This window comes from Tetranychus urticae, chromosome 2 (assembly GCF_039701765.1).
Source record: "Tetranychus urticae isolate SD_2017Ah chromosome 2, NJAU_TeUrti_SD_1.0, whole genome shotgun sequence".
Taxonomy (NCBI): domain Eukaryota; kingdom Metazoa; phylum Arthropoda; class Arachnida; order Trombidiformes; family Tetranychidae; genus Tetranychus; species Tetranychus urticae.
In genome coordinates this window covers 18,205,507-18,227,262 of record NC_142959.1, presented here as the reverse complement: position 1 = coordinate 18,227,262, position 21,756 = coordinate 18,205,507, and the positions used below count along the sequence as shown (strand labels likewise).

General features: G+C 31.8%; 2 protein-coding genes across 2 annotated transcripts in view; both read right to left on the bottom strand.

Moving 5' to 3' along the window:
• The window catches only part of LOC107366713 (uncharacterized), a 31,719-nt gene that overhangs the window by 8,158 nt on the left and 1,805 nt on the right, over window positions 1-21,756 (bottom strand). The window contains exon 2 of the mRNA XM_089267412.1: window positions 1,998-5,035. Coding sequence (XP_089123538.1) covers window positions 1,998-5,035 — 3,038 coding nt within the window. The remainder of the gene's footprint in view (window positions 1-1,997; window positions 5,036-21,756) is intronic.
• Window positions 8,458-18,237, bottom strand: LOC107366714 (uncharacterized). The gene is made up of 2 exons (XM_089268068.1): window positions 12,629-18,237; window positions 8,458-9,924 (listed from the first exon to the last, which is right to left on the bottom strand). Exon 1 carries the CDS (start codon window positions 15,687-15,689, stop codon window positions 14,169-14,171), a length of 1,521 nt encoding a protein of 506 aa, XP_089124194.1. The 5' UTR covers window positions 15,690-18,237; the 3' UTR covers window positions 8,458-9,924; window positions 12,629-14,168.

Genomic DNA, 21,756 nt, shown 5'->3' with positions numbered 1-21,756 from the left:
CAATTTGATGAAAGGTAGAATCAAAGAATGTCATTTTATTAAATATAAGTCAAATATAATTCTCGTTTTTTGTTACGAAGGTTAATTTTGTTTTTTTTTTGCTTTCCTCATTTGTCTCGCTAGTCATTCATGGTTAATGTTAATAGTGTCTGAGTCATTAGTTAACTCGAAACGTTGGTTAGAAAAGACAAACAGTTAGTCCAAGAGTTTGATTTAATATAAGTTTACATCATTTAAGATTAAATTGTGTTAGCAGAATAAAATTAATCAATTGATGGAAATGGTAGAAGTAATTGGTGTTGTTAATTTTGTTATGTTGTGTTATGTTTGAAACATGTATTGAGTCAGATAGATATATGTTGGTAAGAGTTGGTTCAGTCTTGTTTGTGTTATTGTATTAAATAAAATAAGTCCAGAGTTAATTGTGATTAGCTTCATTTTTTTCTGTTCTTCTCGGTGTAAGAAGAGGGGAAAAAGAGTTAACAATATTAATGAAAAAACTCCTTTGCCATATAAATTGAAAGTATCGTAAATGAATCAAATTTAGTTTCATTAAACTGTTCAAGAGTCAATAATGTTGATTATTTAAAAGATGAGCAATGAAAATGCAATTTGGAAGAAAAAAAGATTTCATCAAATTTGAGTTTCAAATGCGAAGAGAAAAGTTTAATCAAAATACACTTCAATGTACCATTAGAAGTGCTCATAATTTGATGAACTTTGTTTTGAAAGATGAAGATACAAGAAAAGGTTATAAAGCAAGAAAATCGATTGAGGTCAATTGGGTTGAATTGAAACTTAATTTCATCAATGTTGCAAAGAAAATCCTGTTTTCAGATCTTTTTTACTTCAAATCATCAATCTCATTAGAAAGAAGCAAAGAAAGGTTTAAAAGAGTAAAAAATCTTTCATTTCATTTTGATAAGTTCATAGTAACTTGAGAGTTAACTTAGCACGCATCAGAAGCAAAGGCTGCTCAACATGATGTTTCATGGGAAGACTCAGATTAGGAAAAATGTAAGATTAAAAATATGATGATCCACTTGAGCTTGCAAATAATAAGAAAAGTTGAAAAAAAGATTTTCATTTTAAATTTTCTGACCATAATTCTCAGAACCTTGTTCAATAGTAATCTTGATTATTCTTAACTATCAGGGGATAAGATGGGTCTTTAATCAACGTGGGTATATTTGATAAGCAATTGGAAACAAAAATAAGAAGGAAAATGAACAAAGAAACATTTTCTTTCCTTGGCCGATTTTATTCAAATATTCTCAAGATGATCTCTCATTTTGTCATTATATTCACTTTAAGCCTTATTATAGCATTTAAAGATCATGGTATTTACCTTTCAAAAAATCATTACAACTTGAGTTTCAGGTTGGACCAGAATGTCCTTTCTTCCTGTTAAATCTTCATTTCTTCACATAATCATTCCTTATATATACATGCTCATTCTCATCATCATGATCATCATCTTCTTTTCCATCAACAGACAAATTATTTTATATAATCAATGTGAGATCCTTTTAGGCAAAAAACCTTTTAGTATCCTGAGGGTTGCCGATCAACTCTAATCAATCTGATTCACCATTTAATTTTTGAAAAAAAATAAAACAACAACTTTTAAAATCTTTCATGACCTTTCTCATTAAATACCTACAGTTTAACCATCATTAATAATCATCATGTTCATCTTTTCAGCAACAAATTAAAAGCGAAATATAGCGTAACATTTCACAGAAGATGACAACTGAAGAGCAAATTGACTCTTAATCAGTGTGAAACTTTAAGATCATTATTTTCACAGTTCAATCAATGGCAAAAGATACGGAGAAAGATAAAGGTGCGTATGAGTAAGCGAGAGATAAAAGTAGAAATGGAAAGGAAAAGGTAAGGTGGAAGAGGGCTAAGGTTCATGATGAGAAAGTGCAGACACAATAGAAAAGCAGAGAATGTGCAAAAAGAGAGAAAATGTTTTTTTTTTCAAGACTAACCTTCATCATCTGATGAATAAGTATCATTGACAGGGAATGATGATCCAATACTTTTGGATCTTGCTCTACTAAAAATGGGCTCTTCATGAGATCGAATGTCTCCCATTAATCCTTGGACACCTTCGGCTTGACTTCGTGAATCTGGTAATCCAATTTTGGTTCGATACTCTTTTGGTAAAGGAGGTCGCATAGGTACATCAGTGAAAGCCATGTCAGAGCCAAATGAATTGTTAAGATGGTGACTATGATGAAGATGATGGTGAGAAGGTGATTTGACAGCTCCAGAAATACCTTTGATGCTAGAGCTAGGAGTCATACTGTTGATATTTGATGTGGTGGATGAGTTTCGCTTATTTAAAGGACCAGAAAGCATCTTTTGTTTCCACTCAAGTAATCTAAGTAAACTAACATCACGATCTTGTTGTCCTCTAGGTGAAGTATCAAAATTAGATGGAGGAAAGGTAATTCCTTTGGGTCGAATATTTGATGATGATTGCGTCAAATTATTCGACGTGGTTGGTAGCTGTTGTTGTTGTTGTTGTTGGATTGTGTTTGGACGTGCGGCTTGTTGCTGTAAGTAATCAGACCAAGGTCGTGGAGGAGGTGAAGTTAATTGTTGAGTTTGTTGATTAATGGAACCATTACTTGTTCCATATTCAACATGATTTGTATAATAGTAAGGATCATATCTTTCTAAGCTTGATTTCGGACGAATTGGCAGAATTTTCGGCGGTTGAATAGGTTGATTAGAATTTTTACCATTACTATTTGATTGATCAACATCTGATGAGTTAAGATGCACAGATGATGTCTGTTGCTGGTAATATTGATGATTACCATTAGGATTAGGTATTGAAGATGTACCATTACTATTAGCATTGTCATTTACATTGTTAGCATGTTGATAGCAATTCTCAATTTCAGCTATCTCATCTTCATCTTGAGCTTCTCTATCGAGAAAATCGGCTGAATGTGGACGAGGAGGCAATCTTGCTCTCGTGTATTGACCTGTTGATGCTTGTGGTTGTGACTGTTGTTGTTGTTGCTGCTGCTGCTGCTGTTGCTGTGGTTGCTGTTGATGGTGATGTTGCTGCTGTTGTGACTGAATTTGTTGTTGAATGTGATGATGATGATGAGGATGATAACCAGTCATCTGATTGCTTGAAACAGTAAATTGTGATGGCGGTGGAATAGAATAGTGTTGATTTGCATTTGCGTTCGGTGACATAGGAGACGATAAAGTAAATTGCATATTAATTCCATCCGGTTGAGGATATTCAGCGTTGTATGGAGGAGCTTGATGATAGTTGTTGCTATTAACGGCAGTGTTGGTGCTATTTTGCTTATTAGTACAATCAGCGACAGTATTACTACCGACACTATTGTTTTGGTCAATATTTGTTGAAGAATTACAAACAGATGAATTGTTAACAGCATTGCTACTTGAACTATTATTATGAGCAATCAAATCAGGAGCAGGTCCATTGCCTGGACCAAAGTACTGATTGTTATAGTGAGATCCCGGTGGAATGGCTCCAAATTCATTAGAAACTGGGTATAAATCACTACAGTTTAGAACACCCGATTCATCTAATTGTTGACGTCTTGGTTTTGGAGGTGCATTAGCGTAGTGTGACCTTTTTTGATGAGTCGGTGGATAAACTAACATTTGTCCACCTGAATGTCCAGCTAAATACGAGGAACTATGATAAGAAATTGGTGAAAGGCCTGTACAATTGAAAGAACCTGGGTATTTAGCTCCAGCTGGAAGGTATCCTGATGATTCAGTTGATGAGTTGTTGATAGAATTAGGCATTGGTGGACGACGAGGGACATAAGAGTTGAATCCAGAATCTTCTTCTTCATCACCACCACCTGAAGTTTTACCAGTAAGACACCGAGTAGGATACCCTTTACCATTATTGATTGATGATCCTGTCATCATCATTAATCTTGAATCGGTAACATCATGACCTTCAGATTGATTATGTCCGTCTGGCCCATATCCTAAGCTACCTGTCATTGAAGGTTGACCAGAAGATAAATCTCTTCGATTAATACTATTCATGTTGGCGTTATTTGATCCATAGTTGAGTTGCATAATAGAAGCCAAGTTTAATGCTGTCATCCATTGTTCCATTGACTCTTTAGAATCGGCAGCCAAAAAATACGTTTTCATATTTTGATGCTCCAATTTAAAGCTAAATTTACGTGTTATACCATCTTCATTGGGTTTACATATAGATACATGGTAACTGGGTAATAAAACTGATCCATGACACTTCTCCTCATGGGAATCCTTGTAATAAAATAGACAATAATCACCCAAAACAAACCATCGACGTTTCCATTGTTTAATGGCACCACCTTCCAATCTGTATAGCCATCCTCTAAGAGTCACCTGAAGTTGATCACAACGTTCAACTGTCGGTGGACGAATAGAATTGTTAGTTGATCCAGTGCCAGATTTACGTCGAACCAATTGATTCCTTAAACCATCCATGGTGATTAAATGAGGATAATATTGATGATTGGTTATGTCTAGTAATTTGTTGGAGGTTCTCAAATTTGAATCGTTATTCCGACTATTATTATTTTTACAATTATTATCGAAATTGTTGTTGCTTAAATGACTACGTCCAGATGGATTACCTGAACAGTCAACTTCAGAGTTACGACCATTAATCTTTAACCTTTCATAATCATTGTGTGGATTAAGACCAAGTAAAGTTGAGCTATGTCGATAGGTATCTTCATAAAGATTTTTAGAATTATTAGAAATATTATAACCAATCACAGATCTCCTCTGAGCGTCATGTAAACACGAATCATTACCAGCATCTGTTTCTCCTTCATCATTTATTCCAGTGTCATCCTCTGATCGACGGTGAGATGATTGTTGTTGCTGCAATTGTTGTTGAACAAGATGATGGAGCCTTTGATGTTGTTCATGGATCTCTTGAGCAGTATATCCAATATCACTATCATAAAATGAGCGTTGTTTTAAACTATTAACATCACTGGGTATTTCCAAGGGCCTGAATTAATTCCAAAAATTGTGAACAGAATGACAAATGGAACCAGAAAGAAAAAAAAATAAACAAAACAAAAGATGATATTAGTAAAGATGAGGTTAAAAAAGACCAGAAAGTCACAAGGCACAACAAAATGACAACAATGGGAAAAGTTATATCCGTCAAAGTGGTAAACAACTCAATATAAGAAACAATGAATGTAGATCATTACCAAAGTCACTGGTGATATAATTAATTGATCCAGAATTAAGATGGTCAAAATAATGAAACAAAGTGATCTGAAATGACGTTTATAAGATAGAAAAAAAAGCAAATAGTTTTTTTTGAAAACTTTTTGCGCTCAACTGTAGCTAGAGCAGTATAGATGGTTAGCAAAAAAATGTTTTGTCAGCTACACATTGAAAGAGAAGTAAAGGAAGATGAAAAAGAAAGGAAAGAAAGAGAAGATAGAGATTTGGATAGAGAATAGAGAAAAAACTTGTTTGAAGGATCCAGAGGAGTGGAAGGGGAGTGAAGGAAAGAGAGAAGAGAAAGAGATGAAGTTGAAAAATAGAGAAGAGAAAGATAAGTTTAAGGAACTTTGAAATGAATTAGGATATAAATTGAAACCTCATGTTATGATAATCAGAAGAAGAAAGTTGTTTTGTTGTGCAGTTAAAATCTCAACTAAAAAACACAACGCTCACATTCACGTAAAAGATAATCCTTATGATGGTAAACGGTAAGAAGACGGATGATAATTACAACAAAAGAGTAAGCACAGAGAAGATATTCCTTTCTTTTTTCTCTTTCTTTACTTTTCTTTCGCTATTGAGCTTTAACATTGATCAAAAGAGTGCTTTTTAAAGGAATCTCCAAGTCTATGGACAGTAAGATGAAAAAAAGAAGGCCAAGTAAGGTGAAGAAGAAGAAGAAGATGGAGAAAACTTGTTTCTCTTATTTTTCTCACTCTTCTCCGTTGCGCTTCATTTTTTTCTGGAAACTTGTAAGATGATGGAGATGAAGAAGAACCAAAGATAACTTCTCGCCTTAGGCTTTATTCCTTGATTTTTCTTCTCTTTCTCTTAACCTTTCTAGCTTTCTTTAGATGCCTTTCATCAATAGTCGGGTAAAAAATTATTGAAGATTCAGTGTATGGAGAAGATTGTTCAACAAAATGGTGTAATAGAAACTAAAGACATGAAGTTGATGCGTAGAATTGTCTGTAGATTTATCCTTTTTCTCATAAATACTTTCAATAGTTGATTGTTGATTATGAACAATAAACTTGTAAGCGATATCAGACGATTAACACCAACTTTGTTCACTGCTTTTTTTGCTGTTGTTAAAGGTGTTTACTGATGACAAGGTGTATATACTGATATATATATAGTAAAAATGGGAGTGATCATGATGATTATCAACTTGTTTTTTTTGTGGGTCCAGGGTCACATTTTTAACATTATACTTTTTTTTACCACCACTTTTACGCTTTCATCTTCAATTTTCTCTTCCTTTTTTATCATTGTTAACCTTCTTAATACATTTTAATTAATTGTAAAGGTTATCCTGGAAACATGTTTACATGATATCGGTGAGATGAGAAGAGAGAAAGATACAAAATAAAACAACATTGAACCTTTCAAGGGCACATTGTTAATTACCTAGATCAGTATTACCTTTTACTGGAATAATTATTACTTACTTATTGTTTTTTGATACCAAATCAGCAAGGATAATCAAATCAAATGGAATACACTTTTACCTCTAATCACAATAATCAGTTTTCACTATCAGTCACATTCACAAGAATGGGTGAGAAAGAACAACAAGATAAACAAGAGAAAATGTTCGGTAATGAGAACCTTTGGGATGTTGTATCTTTCGTAAACAGTAATAACAGTCATGATAATATTGTTAAGGTTGTTGTTATTGTTGCCATTGATGATGATAATGAAATTAACTAATGACGATAATAAACTGTAGGCATAAACAGTACTGCTTTATGTTTGACTCTAAGAAAACAATGAAATGTACACCCAAAATGGGTTAATTTGAGGCCAGACGATTAAGCACAAAATATAAATACAAGTTGTAATACAAAATGGACATTCAACTATTTACTTACAGCTAAATATCCATCATTACAATCCATTACAAGTTGATTTTGTCAAATTATCATATGGTTGAGGTTTGGTTTAGAGGTGAGAAATTATGAAATGATGATTCAAATTGTCAAGCAACACAAGTAACAAAAGCACAAAAACATGAGCTACAAAAAGGCAAACAAAAACATAAATATCGTCTGATTATGATTTTTACTATGAATAATGGTTCAAATTACCTTTGAGACTAGAGAAACGGTTTAATGGTTAGAGCATAAAAGTTTGAATCATTTGCAATCTTGATTGTCTTTTCAATCCATTTGGGAAACAAAGGAAAATAACCGTTGCAAGGAGAAAAAAAATTATCTCAAATTTTCAACAAATCCTGGGCAAGTAAACTGTTGCTATGTTACCATTTGTCCACAATCGAAACTTAACCAGAAATCAAAATCTGTATTCAATTCTGGTTCCTTTTTTTCAACTCAATCTTGGGCCTAATAAGAGTTAAACAATAAAAAATGTAAACAATTTGTAATTTTAGCTAAATTTAACATCAACATGAACTTTTTTGATTGATTGTTTGGCTTGAAGCCATTTTGTACATTAAATATGAAGTATGAGTATCGGTGAAAGGTTTTTTGTTTCAAACATTAAACTCAACCCAGTAAATCCCATTGAAGCAGAGATACAGAATTAAATGCTAATTGTGGTTCAACGGTTCACAATCTAATTGATCCATCTCTAATTAAACCTTCTTTGCTAAACTGGTTGTGAAAACGGGTAATTTGGGTGAATATAGAGAGTGAAATATACCTTTAGTTGAACGTTTTCACCTTTAGTATTTTCTGGTATTGGAAGCACACAAGAAGCTTTGTCTTTATGGATTGTCATTTATGCTTGAGGCAATCAACTGTATTGTAATCAGTCAATTGTAAGACTTGAATGAATGACAAATGAAATGATTCAAAAGTAACCGGAAACTCAATCGGTTGATTAACAGTTGATAACATGATTAATGCAGAGTTGAGTCTGGAAAATACTTGTTACAATGAACGGGTAAACATGGAAAGTCTGAATTATCATTTAGTAGTGTTCTGTTTAGTCTTCAACTGATAGCCAGGAATTAAGGGTGAGCCTTGTAATTCACCTTTTGAATTGTTAATTGCAGTCTCTTTTATAATTGTAATCAACTGACCATTGGTTAAGGTAACAAATGGTGGAACAGTTAATTGCTCAAATATCCTTTTCTTATTTCTTTACTTCGTTAACCTTTTTCTTCTTGATTACAATCAACTCACCCAAGTGACATAATTATGAATATAAGAAACCAACAACACCCAGTAACCAACCAATAAACACAATTTAGTTTATTGTATTCTCGGTTAATCAATGAAGTAGATTTAATTGCACTTTTTCTCGATCAATTCATCACTTATGAATATTTTAACAGGTAAAGTTCAATCAAGTTTCTGATTAGTTACATTTATACTCAACACATTCAGTTGATGTTTAAAGGTAAGGTTGATTCACATTTGAAATGAAATTGCATATCACTGGTTCAGACTTTGGTTGTTTTTGTGTAGATTGGTAAATGTGTAATCATGTTAATGGATTAGATGAGATTAACTTGAATTTAAATCCTTTTGTTTTCCCTTTTTTCCTTCTCTTCTTTAAAGATTGCGATCATTTTGATGGTAATGTTGTCAGTTGAGAATCAATTTAACGGTTGAAAAGATGATATAACCAAATCAATATTTAAACATAATCCATGGATGCATAATTTTATCTCAATTAGGTTGACAATGTTGAAATAAAAACTGGAGCTGCATGATAGTCAAAAGACCAGGAGCCATTGAATAGGATGATAAAGTGAAAAATGTCATCTGTTAAAGATTTTATAATCATATTGAGAAAAAAAATGATAAGATAAACAGGAGAATGCTGATGATAAGGAGAAATGATAGGATGATGATGATAGCCATTATTTTCATCATTATCATTTTGTTTAAGAAAGCCTTTTAATCATTAAATTGAATGACAAAAGAAAGCATTTTCAAGAGAATGATCATTCAGTAATCAGCTTCCTGAATTCATTTCTCTATCTTCAATTTGGTTTTCCACTTTTAAAGATCATCATCATCCTAGTTTCTCAAATCAACATTACTTTTCTTTCTTTGACCCAGGCATCATTATTGCATTTATCATTATCATTTTATCCATCATGATCATTGACTCTGATCCACTCCCAAGGAGAAAACGATGAAATGAAAAATCAATTATCTGGTTAAACTTGTCCAAATTGAGTGAGTCTTTATTTGGTCCAGCGAACCAATAATGCCTTTCAATATCGTTTCATCTTTAACTTTTTTTCATCTCGTTTCTTCTGTTCTTCTTCTTCTTTCTTCATCTTCTTGACCAAAATCTGGAATCGTCTTATATTGGGAATAAGGTCAAATCAGTTGAGTAAAGTTTGTTGGTTAAACTTGAAAAATCCGAACCAAGATAAAAAAATGCATCAAAAGGTTCAAGTTGATGTAAAATCAACTGAAGATGATCGTATCCATTTCATTAAGAGATTTTTCAATATCACGAATTTAACTGGCTACTGGTCAAACAAGTGAAACTTTTGTTGCTTTCTTGGCATAACCTGGTAACTTCATGATAACAATTTAACAGGTAAACAGCTTTTATGGTGGTTAAAGTAGAGGTTTCATGATGGTTGTGTTGTGGTTCTTGTTGCCTGTTGTTTTTGGTCAAAACAGTTTATCCCTTTTTTTCATGGTAGTCCGTGCATCACCCATCGGTCAACTTTAATAAGAGGAAAGAAGAAAATGAAATAGATAAAATAAATAAAGCAACAATCAATCTCTCAAATTTAAATCAGTGTCCACCTCAACAATTACAGGCACAAAAATAAATACAATCAAACCCATTTAGCTCTTGAATTCCAGATCAATACAATCAGAGCTGTAACAACACACGAAACAAGCAGAGTGAATGATGAAGAGGATGAGGATGATAGAGAGTTACGTTTTTTACTCATCTTGATCTACAATTTGAGTTTAATTTTTTTTCTCTCTTCTCCTTTTCCCTTTGTTCACCTTTCATTTGGATCCAATCCCCTCGAGGAAGATGAAATAAACATCTTATCAGTTTGGACAATTGCTAGTCTCACATGAAGATACAACAATCAAGTGTACAATTAACTGGGCTGACCAACATAACCAAGGTTATTTTGCAGTCAATTAAATGATGGCCACAATTTATGTTGATATATTTTCCAAAATAAATAACCTTGTTTGATCGAATTTCCAATAAAAATTGAGAACGTTATTTTTAATTCCATTATTGATTAATCTTCTGACAATCCAGTTTCCAAAATTTGAGACACCAATCCTTTATTCCACTTCATTTGTCAAACGAAATTTTGTCCAAGATATTTGAAGAGTTAATGGATGGGAACATTTAGTGGCATATTGAGATATCAAAGCTCCAAATCAGCTGGCTTCAACTTGACTCAATTAGGGATCCAAGGAGGAAAGGATAGTCCATGTATTTGTGTCACAAGAAAGGTCAATTTGGATCGCAATGAGTTCATTATAAATTGAAATTAGATCATCGAATTGTTGAAATGTATTCAGAGTAATTTGCCATTTGGATTGGAAAACATTTGATGGAAAGTGAAAACATGCGTCATCCACTTCAATTAATGAGTAACCAATGAAAAATCCAAATTTAAAGTTCAAGATAACCATTAATCGTTGTTGTTGAATTATGTTGATTCATCTGCAACATCCAACAGAAAGGCTGCATTACTTGAGCTTCATCGGCGATAACAATTGAAAACAGCTCATTAGATGAAAGTGATGAAAGTTAATGATCACATGATTAAATTTTAAAACAACCTTTTACATAAATCAATCATTATCTCTAATGAATTCAGAGCTCTCATGAACCTTAACATGAAGCTTTGTTAAAAGTTGATGGTTTCAAGAGAAAGAAAATCGATATTTTCATAGTTGATTCAACAATTAACATACCAACATATTTGTAAATAGCAATTGGCGCTAATTAAAAGATAGCATAGAGTTTGGTAATAATGATGGATATGAGGATAAAAATAATTGCAAAAGGAAATATCTTTGATGTTAATGATAATGATTATGTTGATATAAAAGTGTAAGCGTAAAATAAGAACATTATCAAGAAATATTCAGATTTTATGGAGACAACATGACAATGTAACTGTGATTGCTCAAGGCAAAGTAAACATGGATCATTGATTTGAGCCTGAATTGACTCAGAAATAATGGCAGTGATAAAAGAAAATAATTCACTCATGAAATCACCAATGACTGATTTAATGAAGATAAAGACGTTGATGTTATGCACAAGCTTATTTAAAATTCTGTCAACAAAGATCACCTTAAGAAGCAAAATTTTTGTTTCTTAATCAAAAAATCACTTGGTTAGAGATGGAATTAGATGAAGGTTAAGAAGATGAAGACAAGACAATTGAAGACGGTATTTCAATTTCAAGAGTTGAGCCGGTTTTATCTCTAAATTGGGTCTCTTTGATTCACTTTGGGTTAACAACAGTAAGAATTGTATTCAGATAAATACTCAGATGATCACATTGAGCATGGATTTAACCAAACTCAATTAGTTAATAAGATTAAAACAATAAACCCAAAACAGCTAAATAAAGACACAAAAAATGGATAGAACCGTTGAGATTAAGTAACGACAAATTCAAAGTCTTTTGCCATTTAACCAGAAAAAGAAAACCAGAAAAGAATAAACTATGAAAAACCAAAGATTGATCTTGATAAGGATTAGAGAGTTGAAAAAATGAGTCAAAGAAGCCTTTTTTATTCCAATCTTCTTTGTCTTTTTTTTTCCTCATTCAACCTTTACCGTCATCATGATCATTTATTTTTCAAATGGGCAAAATGAAGCTTTGAATAAACACAAAATGTTGTGCATAAGATTAAGTAATAATGGAAAACGGATTATCTTACAAACCAGAATAAAATTCATTTTGAAAAAGTGAACCAGAAAGTGAAAGGAAAAATGTGATGGAAATGGACGCACGCAATAGACAATGATAAAGACGTTTTGGTTGAGAAAAGACTTGGAATGACAGTTTGAAGCTGTATTAAAGTTTAACAGTTAATCTGTTTTGTTGACGGCATTCATGCAAACATGATGAGAAGCAAGACGTGATTTCAATTTTACCATGAACTGCTGATTAGAGACAAAGAATTACCATTATTTAAGAGACAAAATTAACTAAGGATTTTTAGGTTACTTCAATTGGCTGTTATGAACAATAAAATGTATAATTTCCAAGTCTAACATCATTATCATTCGAAGAAGCTTTTATTTCAATGTTTTTTCCCTGATTTTCCAGCTATAATTTGTATACAAATGAAAGGTGTTGTTATTCAAATTGTATTATCGATTATTATTGTTATGGAATTTTGTTTCAAAGAATGGAAAAAATATTTACCTTTATTGATACTGACAATGTTTGGATTTAATTCAACCAGAAAATTCATTCCTTTTCTCAGCAAAATCTTTGTTTTGCAACCTTCATTATTATCTTTCCATTTTTATTTTGAATTTCATTTCAGTTCGAAAAGAAAGAATTCCAAGTTGAGACTTAATCATTCATTTAGACATTTCTGTTTTGCCTCTGATTTTCTTCTCTCTCCTTTCCTGGTTGTCATTAAATGTTTTCACAAATCTTCAAGACAAGATGATGATGGTAAGAATGTGACTGAATAAATGGTTGAATAAAAAATATAAATCAACTGCGATTTGGGAAGACGAAATTATCGTAGCCATTTATTCAATTGTGAGGGCAAATGAAAAACGATCTGCACATGAAATTTGAATAATAAGATGTGCAAAGAAAACCATTTTCAACTTGGAATCATGTCAAATACGTCTTGTACAGTTTTTACGTAACCATTCAGGATTAAAATGAAAAGTCAAGAACCATAGTGAAAGCCAACAACACTTAATCCAATAGAAGCTTTAAATTACAGAAACACAGAGGTATAGAAGCACGTTTTTTATAAAAATGTCATTCATTACAACACAGAGATTTAAATTTCACTACAGATACAATTAAGATTTATATTACATGGAGCTTTGAGAGTACAGTGAATCGTCAATGAAAGGTCGACTAGTTCAGCATAAATCTAGTTAAACTAGGTTATAAATTAAATTAATAAGACTCAATTAGAGTATATTGCAAATAAAAAAGTCTTTATGATCTGTCACAGGCATAGGAATACGATATTCCAACGAAAAATACTCACAAATAAGAAGAGCCAATCTAAATTGGCTTAAAAGCACTAATTGGATGAAATTTATGGAAATAATTGTTAACACATTTTTTTGAGAAACAAATACAGAAAATAATAAATAAATTTATATGAATGGCCATATGTAACTTAAATCGCAAATCATAAAATTGGTTTACAGTCACCTACCCGATACTGCACCACTCGCGAAATAGCTTATTTACACTATTCGTCGGGCAGCGTAATTAATAATTTTCAATCTTCCTTAATAGATCAATTTCAAGCAAAAATGTTTTTTTAAACTGATTTTCAGAGTTTTTAGATTAAAATTTCACGAAAGAAAATTGAATTAAGCCAATTGATAATTAAAAAAATCGAATCGAAATTCGACTGGATTCAAAAGTTAATATAGCTCCCCCATAATAGGGACCATTGAAAAATTTATGTGCAGTATTGGGTAGGTGCAGTATCAGGTAGGTGACTGTAGGTGATTCCAATTTAATTAACCTGGAAATGAAAAACCGTTAAAAGATAAAAATCAATAAATTTTTCTTGCTCATTCAACGCTGCCATCTAACGGGTCGATCAAATGAAAGCATTTATAAACGAAGAAAACTATCCTCAATTTAACCGGGAAACGAAAAGCAGTTTTTTTATTCAACCTTTTATTTACATTTGTTTTCATTAATTTTATTTAGGATTTATAGTTTTTATGATTTATTGTGATTTTGTTTTTATTTATTCACCTGGCTGCTGAGCCCAAGGAGTCATTTGAAATAAAACCAGACTGTAAGTCAAGACAACACCGAGAACTGTTAAAACAAAGCCACGATCAATGATGAATAAATTCCAGCCAGTTAATTGTGAAGGTTGACCAGATAATTTGATTAAAATGCCAAGTATTTGGTGTGATTGATCAATCTTGGAGAAAGTAAAATGAGAATAAGAGGATATATCATGGAAATCAGAAGCAGAAGCCAGTGATTCTTCTGACATCAAAGCTGCCGAGAAAGAGATGTTGAAAAATAGCCACAACATGTGAGAAACACGAAAACCGACAAACATTACCTCGAACAAGTCTTCCCATTTTTTGGTTAACCTTTCAATCAAATAGTAAACGTATTTGGACAAATCAGACATTATGATTATATAGACAAGAAGTGTTAATAATGATAAATGATAATCCATCCGATAAACCATTTTAGTCAATCGATTGTGGATCAAGCGAAATTGACGAACTTGACTTGACGATCTTCCATGATGGCCAGCAACTCCGCTTCCTAGCATAGTAACCTCCTGTTCAGTTTCAACAATTTTTGCAGCATGAAGATGAGCCCATTCGTTAAACATGTGAAACAATATCCTCATAAAGTGACAAAGTAAAATGTAATAGATGGCAAAAAATTGCATTGGAGCAACCGTGGCAAGAAAATATACCGTCGTTTCAACCAGAGTAATCAGTAGAGCACAAGTTGTCCCAATAGTCTCTACATGCAAACCAAACCAAAAATCATGGAGATACTTTCTCATATCTTCTTCACTCACATTAGAAGCGAAGTTGGTGTAGATAAATAATATCATCAGACACCAGCCAAGGGTTACATCAATCAACACCTTGCGTCGGAGTTGGCTACAAAAATGGGGTCTTGACGAGGTTGAATGAGGTACAATTTGGAAATATTCATCAATATCAATTAAGAGTTGGCTGATTGGTTTTTTGCGTGCATAAAATAGGATCAAAACCAGAAGAGAGCAGAACAATTTGGTACAAGAGAAAAAGCTATACAATGCATCATTGGGAGCTCCATGAAATAAAAGGAAAGTTTGACAGCCAACATTGTGTCCAAAGGATAATACCACCAAAGTTAGAATGAAATAATTCCAATAAAGCTGGGTTCGACGAGAGAAAAATATCACTGAGCGTTGGCTTGAGTGATTTGGTATGAAATCAAGACCAACCAGAGACATGGAAATCAGTATTGGACGAAGAGATTGCAGTGTTGATACAGATGATGAGTTGGATGGTGAAGGGAAAGGCTTACAGTTTGGCGATACTTTTTTTACTCCTTTGGATAGTGATGGCTGTGATGACTGTAAAGATGACTTTTCCAGATAGTATTCAATCCACGAACGAAGAGAACGATTTATCAATGATAATTTTGTTAATTTACACGAATACCTAACTTTAGCTGAATATGGATGAGGTTCAATGTAGGGTTGAAACAAGTTAAGCTGATTGTTAACCGAGGAACGACTCATTTCCAACTGATATCAGACAACTTGCCAGAAGAAATTAAATTTGAAAATGTTGATTACAAACATTACCAGAATTGACGTCTTACTGTCCATACTGCGTCAAATTTATATCTTCAATCCTAAGCTTCTTTTCAAGAAAACTGGGTTAACTGGGTTAAGGCCTTGCATCCACCAACAACATCGATAAACCATAATGATAAATGAACATCTTGACTTGATAACATGACAATGTAATAATTAAGTCGACAAAGCATCATTCAAAAATGGAGTTACAATGAAACCTGCAAATTAACAAGCCAACAAATCACATTGCATAACAAAAGCTTGTTGAAAGATCAAGGCTGGTTAAAGATGCTGCTGTTCATGTCATTGATCAACGCCTTTTCCCTCTAATTACTTCAAACAGTCCAAGTACAATAGATGAATTTATAATTGCCCATTTAATCATGAAAAATTTGATTATTCCAAAATTGTTGCAATAGGCAGGCAACAGAAAATGAAAAATGTCAAAGCAAAAGTTGAACTCAAAAGCCTTCCTTTTCACCCAAACCCAATTTATCAAGCAAACAGAAAGAAACTGGAAAATATTAAATATTTCGTAAAATTATCATCAAATACAACAATGGAAAAACTCTTAGAAATGAAACTTTAAATATTTGAAATGACAAAATATCGAAACGTTTCAAGTTTAAAGCAAATATTGACTCAACTTTGGCGTCTTTATTCCCGTTCAACTTTATTTACTATTTCAAGATAACTTTTCACATTATCTTTCTTCTCACCTTTATCGACTTTTTTTTCCTTCCCTTCAATATTTCATTCTCTTTTTTTTCTTTCTCTCTCTCTCTTCCATTCAGTTTCATCTTTACATTCCCAACATCATCTTGCCTTCATCCAGGAAGCAGAATCTTTTCAGGGAAAAGTTTTCCTTCCTTGTGAACATTCCAAGCTCACCAGAGGAATCCAGCCAAAAAAACAGATCAATAGTTTTAATGTGCTTTTGCGTTGTATCAATCTTTCAATTCGCGAATCTTATTCATGCTCTCATCATCATAATGAAATCAACCATGGAATTCTCATGAACTTTTGTTTCAACAAATTTTCTTGCTCGAGCATTCGTAAGATGGCAAAGAATCCAAATGTGTGACAAAACTCAATATTGAAGGAAAAAAAGGAATGAAAAGAAAATTGTGAATCAACCCAAGAATCTGGTTATTTGCAGAAATCAACTGATTGTTCCATTCTTCCTAATCTTTAATTTATTAGTTCACTGATCATCTTCATGATAATCATCGACAAATCTTCAACTAATCAAATTTAGTTAAATAACCGTGAAAATTATTTTGATCTGTTCACATTTTGCTGCATAAAAATATCAAATTCTGGTTTCCAGCAAAACAACAAAAGAAACGAAAAACTCATTGGAGCAAAAAGTCTGAAAAAATTGCAATTCCATTTACATGGTCAAGAATGGAAGTTGATTCAACTAAAATAATGGAGTTTCTTTTTTTTCTGTTGACTCTTTTTGTTATCATTTTTTCGTTTCCTTTTGCAAAATATTTTGCAAATTGAAGCAAATGCAAAATTTTCATTTGAAAAATGCAAAAATTTGAATAAATATAAAAGCGAAATATAATGCGATAATATCAAATAACAAATGGAATGGAATGCAGGAAAAGAGTTTTTCCAATGAGTTTTTCTTCAATTGTTTCCACTTTTATCTCTGACCTTTCAATTCGAAAGATTATCGAATTACTTGATAACAATTGAACATTCTGTCTATAATTCTGTCCATTGGAATTGATTCTTAATGATGTTTCTCATGTCATCCTTTGTAATGTATTTTATTGGAAAGCAAAGGAATGATGATAAATCGATTGTGTTGACGAAAATTAATGTTCATGTTGCACTGAATCGGGATAACATTTTGAAAGAAAAGAGAAAAGCATGAAAAATCTAAAAGTTGTAACAAAATTTTAATGATTAATTGAAATTTACTTTTCATGAGAAAAAAAACTGATGGAAATCGAGTTTGAAAGAAATGACAGAAGTTGAAAAGTAGAACAATTTTTATAACAAAATTATCAGAGAATGAAAAATGGCTCAAGAATTTCACTTTAAATGAGGAAAAATTTCAGTCAAGTTGTCCATTAAAGTCATCAATATGAAGAAACACGAATTTGATGGCGAGAAAAAGATTGCATGGAAATCTGGGATCAATGATATTCACATTTGAATCATTTGTCAAAATTTGATTATGAATATTACCAATTGATACAAAGTAATCATGAATTTCATGTGTTATCACAATCATGTCACGAGGAAACATAATTCAATCAGATGCATTCCAAGAAGCCTGAAATTGACTGTTCATTATTTACATTGTTTCTGTTATCAAACACTTGACTGGGATTTTTCACTCCCAACATCGACTTATCAAGTTAACTAATAAATGAACGAAAATGTTTTCACAAATGTTTCACCTTTGAATTTCGGGTGATTCAACAATTGACTTTACTCTTGGTTTGACTTTTGCCTTTTATTCATCTTGACATTGCACCAAAATTTGTATCAATAAGTTTTGTATCAAGGGAGTTGAATAATCACTAATATTATTATATCTTTTTTTTTATTGTGAGAAGTGAATGAAAGAGAAGCAAAAGTTGATTGGTGATTTGAAGGATAAATCGTTGAACCAAAAGTCATTTATATTGTTTCAAGCACAGAATTGGATTCAACTATTTTTACTTCTTTACTCCCCTCAACCTGATTATCATTGTTTCATCATTCTTCTTATTCCTTTCGATTCTTTCATTAGTTGAATCCATTTAACTTGATCATTGAGTAAACCTTTTTTTTCCCTCTCAACCCATTCTGGTTCAGACTTGAATGAGCTTCGGTCAAAATGTGAACCAATTTTGACCCAATTTTCCTCAACCAAAGGCAACAAAAGCAGCTTCAATAAAAAGGTTAAAGAAATGAAAAGGTTAAGATGAATGTTAAACTCAACTAGAGATTTAATCTGTTTACATGAATACCTGGATATTGGGAAATGAAAAGGTTGGATGAATTTTAATTGGAAAATTATCAAGAGAAAAAATTAAATTCTTTCTTTCTTCAGACTCGAAAATGTCTAACCTTTCAATCAATGATAATATTTATAAAAGGTTGAATAATTTGATTCTCCACAATTGAATGAGTAAAAGATGGAATTTGAAAAAACATGGAAAAATTGGAGAATTTTCTTTTTCTTCATTCCAACTGATTTTCACAAAAGTTGAACCAAACTGAATAATTGGAACGCATTAGACTAGAGTAAGCTGAATGTTGACAATATAAGATGGTATTCAATACTCATTGTAAGCATTTAACTCTGTTATCTTGAACCTCATTCCCTGTGATAGTTGATATGATATATTACCATTTATAATGATATTATACTTTTTTTCCTATGAAAAGGCAAAACTTTTTTTTCTCTCTCTCTCGTTACATTTGACTCGGTTTTGTTGCCCTGATTATATCTAATGTTATCATTAACATTATTATTAAAAGTATCATTAGACTGATGCAAAGGGAGTGAAAAGGCAAAAGGCTAGCGATAATGTGCTTATATCCAAACCTTTGCTAACATTATGTAATCTTGTGTTCAATATTTTTTTAGGTGAACAAAAAAGGTTGAATAATATTATTGTTCAAGATTATCATGATAACTGAATTGTAATATGGAACAAAAATGAGCTCAACGAATCAGCATACAATGAAAACAGACGAAAGTAATGCTGAATCGTTGCCTTTCTCTGCAATCATAAAGAGAACAGAAAATTTGATCAGATTAAATATCATCTGGTTTACTCAATTGATTGAACAGAGACAATATAGTTCTGGAAATTCCCAAGTTCCAAATTCAATTCATTTCTTTAAAATCCAAATGCAAAAGCAACTCAAGTCATTTCAACAAAACATTTCTCATTTCCAGGCTTTCAATCTTATCGATGAAACCAGAAAAACCTTTTCAAATTTTTCAATCTTTTCAATCTTGTTGATTGAATCGTTGCAAAACATTTGATGAGTTTAATTAAAAGCAACTGAACATTTGAAAGTTTGTTTCATTTGCAGGAAAAGGAAAATTTGAAAAGAAAAAATTGAAATGAAAAAATTAATTAAGTTGGCTTTCACAACTCGAGTTTGATGAACACTCGATTCAGGTCTAAAGGTGCATAATTTGATTCCATTGACATTTCGTTAATCTCTGGCTTCCCTTTCAACCCAAAATGTTGGCCATTTCAAACATCTAAACATTATTGCATTAGACTAATAAATTGAGTTTGTTGGATTGAAAGATGAAGCTTGAAGCAAATTTTGAAACAAATGAAAGCTGGAAACTAGTTTAATTGAATACTTTTTGCCCTCTACGAATTTGCCTTAAATTTACTTTAAATTGCCTGTTGTTAGTTAATAACTAATATAATTGACATTCAACAATCAAATAAATTGCTTTCCATTTGTTTCAAGTTAATTTCATTTGTTCATCTATTTATTTTTAAGCCATTACTTTCGCATTTTACTTTGAACCTTTTTTTGCCAAAGTAACTGGCAACGAACAAAAAAAGGCACAAAACACTAACACGACTAAACTGAAAGCTTAATGTTATTGATTCACTTTACTGTAGCCATTAAAACGTTATCAATTGTTATTATTATTCCATGGCTATTATTTTTCCACCCAAAATTCTGAGCCATTCAATCCCATTATTATTAATAACATTACTTTTTTACTTCTTACTCTTAATTGTCATTTTACCGAAGCAATGCTCTGCAAGAAATTAAAGTAAAATGGAAAGTGAAAACATGTAAACTAATTTACTTTGCTTTACTCAATTTCAGTGATTAACATGCAAATGGATTGATTATTTTACCATGAATGGTTCAATTGACGAATCGAGGTTACAAAGAATTTGTTTTCCTTCCAATTTCAAGATTGTCATTTTCTATTAGCTTGCATCAAACTAATGGATTCAAAGGGTGAAATGAGGTTGAAATGATCAGTCGAGTTGAACATTAAGAAATGTAATTTTTCCTTCTTATCCTTTCACTCTTTTTCCCTTCATAATCATTACCTTTTATTCATGAGTTTTTGTATTGAAAGCAAAATATGTAAAAAGCTAAAGGAAAAGCAATGAAAAGTAAAGCTTTTCTGAAACATTTGAAAGATCTGTGAGATCCATTGGAACTGAATGGACTGAGAAATGGTGAAGATTGTGATGAACAAGAACAAGAAAAATGATGGAAAATGTGTGAATATTTTTCTCTCCATTTTTTTCATTTCTTTATTGTTTTTGTCAAAAGTTGAATTTCATTTCTTGTCTTTTTTTCAAGATGCATTTGCAACTTGAAAGGGAATAAAAACTTTTTGCAAAAAGTAACTTTTCTCTTGTTTGCTGCCTTTTCCCTGTAAATTTAACCAACATTTTCTGTCCTTTTCATTTTATTCTTCTGAAACATTACATTCTATTTTGAACAGTTCTTAATCTTTTACCTTTACTTTTTTTCTCACCAACTTTCCTGGTTCATTTCAATTGTTCATGAAGAGAACGAAGAAAAAAAAAATCATTCTCTTTTTACCCTGAAAATTTCCAGAGAGCAACAAAAAAGCGAATCAGCAAAGTATCTAAATGAGAAAATTTCATGAAAAACATTTTTCTCTCAACTCTTTACATGATTCTCATTTTCTCATCAACATTGTTTCACTCAATTTTTCTTTTCATGTTAACAAAATTATCAACATGATGCCATTACTTTGCAAGAGAAGAAATGAAAATTTTCTCATTTCTATTCCATAAATAACAACAATAATGGAAAGGGAATGTTTTTTTCCTGTTTTGTTCATTTTTTGGTTCCAAATTTCATCGAAAAGAGCAAACTTGAACTTTCCCATTTTGCTCATTTTTCACCGAAATTTTTGTTCTTTTTGCAGAAAAAAATGTGATTTTTGCAATAACGATTGATAATGAAAGAAAGAAAATCTTCTCTTGAAATTATTCCGTTTCATCATTAGTTTCAATTCATCTCT

Excerpts from the sequence above, each read along its gene's own strand:
- LOC107366714 (XM_089268068.1), bottom strand. The coding sequence starts at position 15,689 with ATGAGTCGTTCCTCGGTTAACAATCAGCTTAACTTGTTTCAACCCTAC.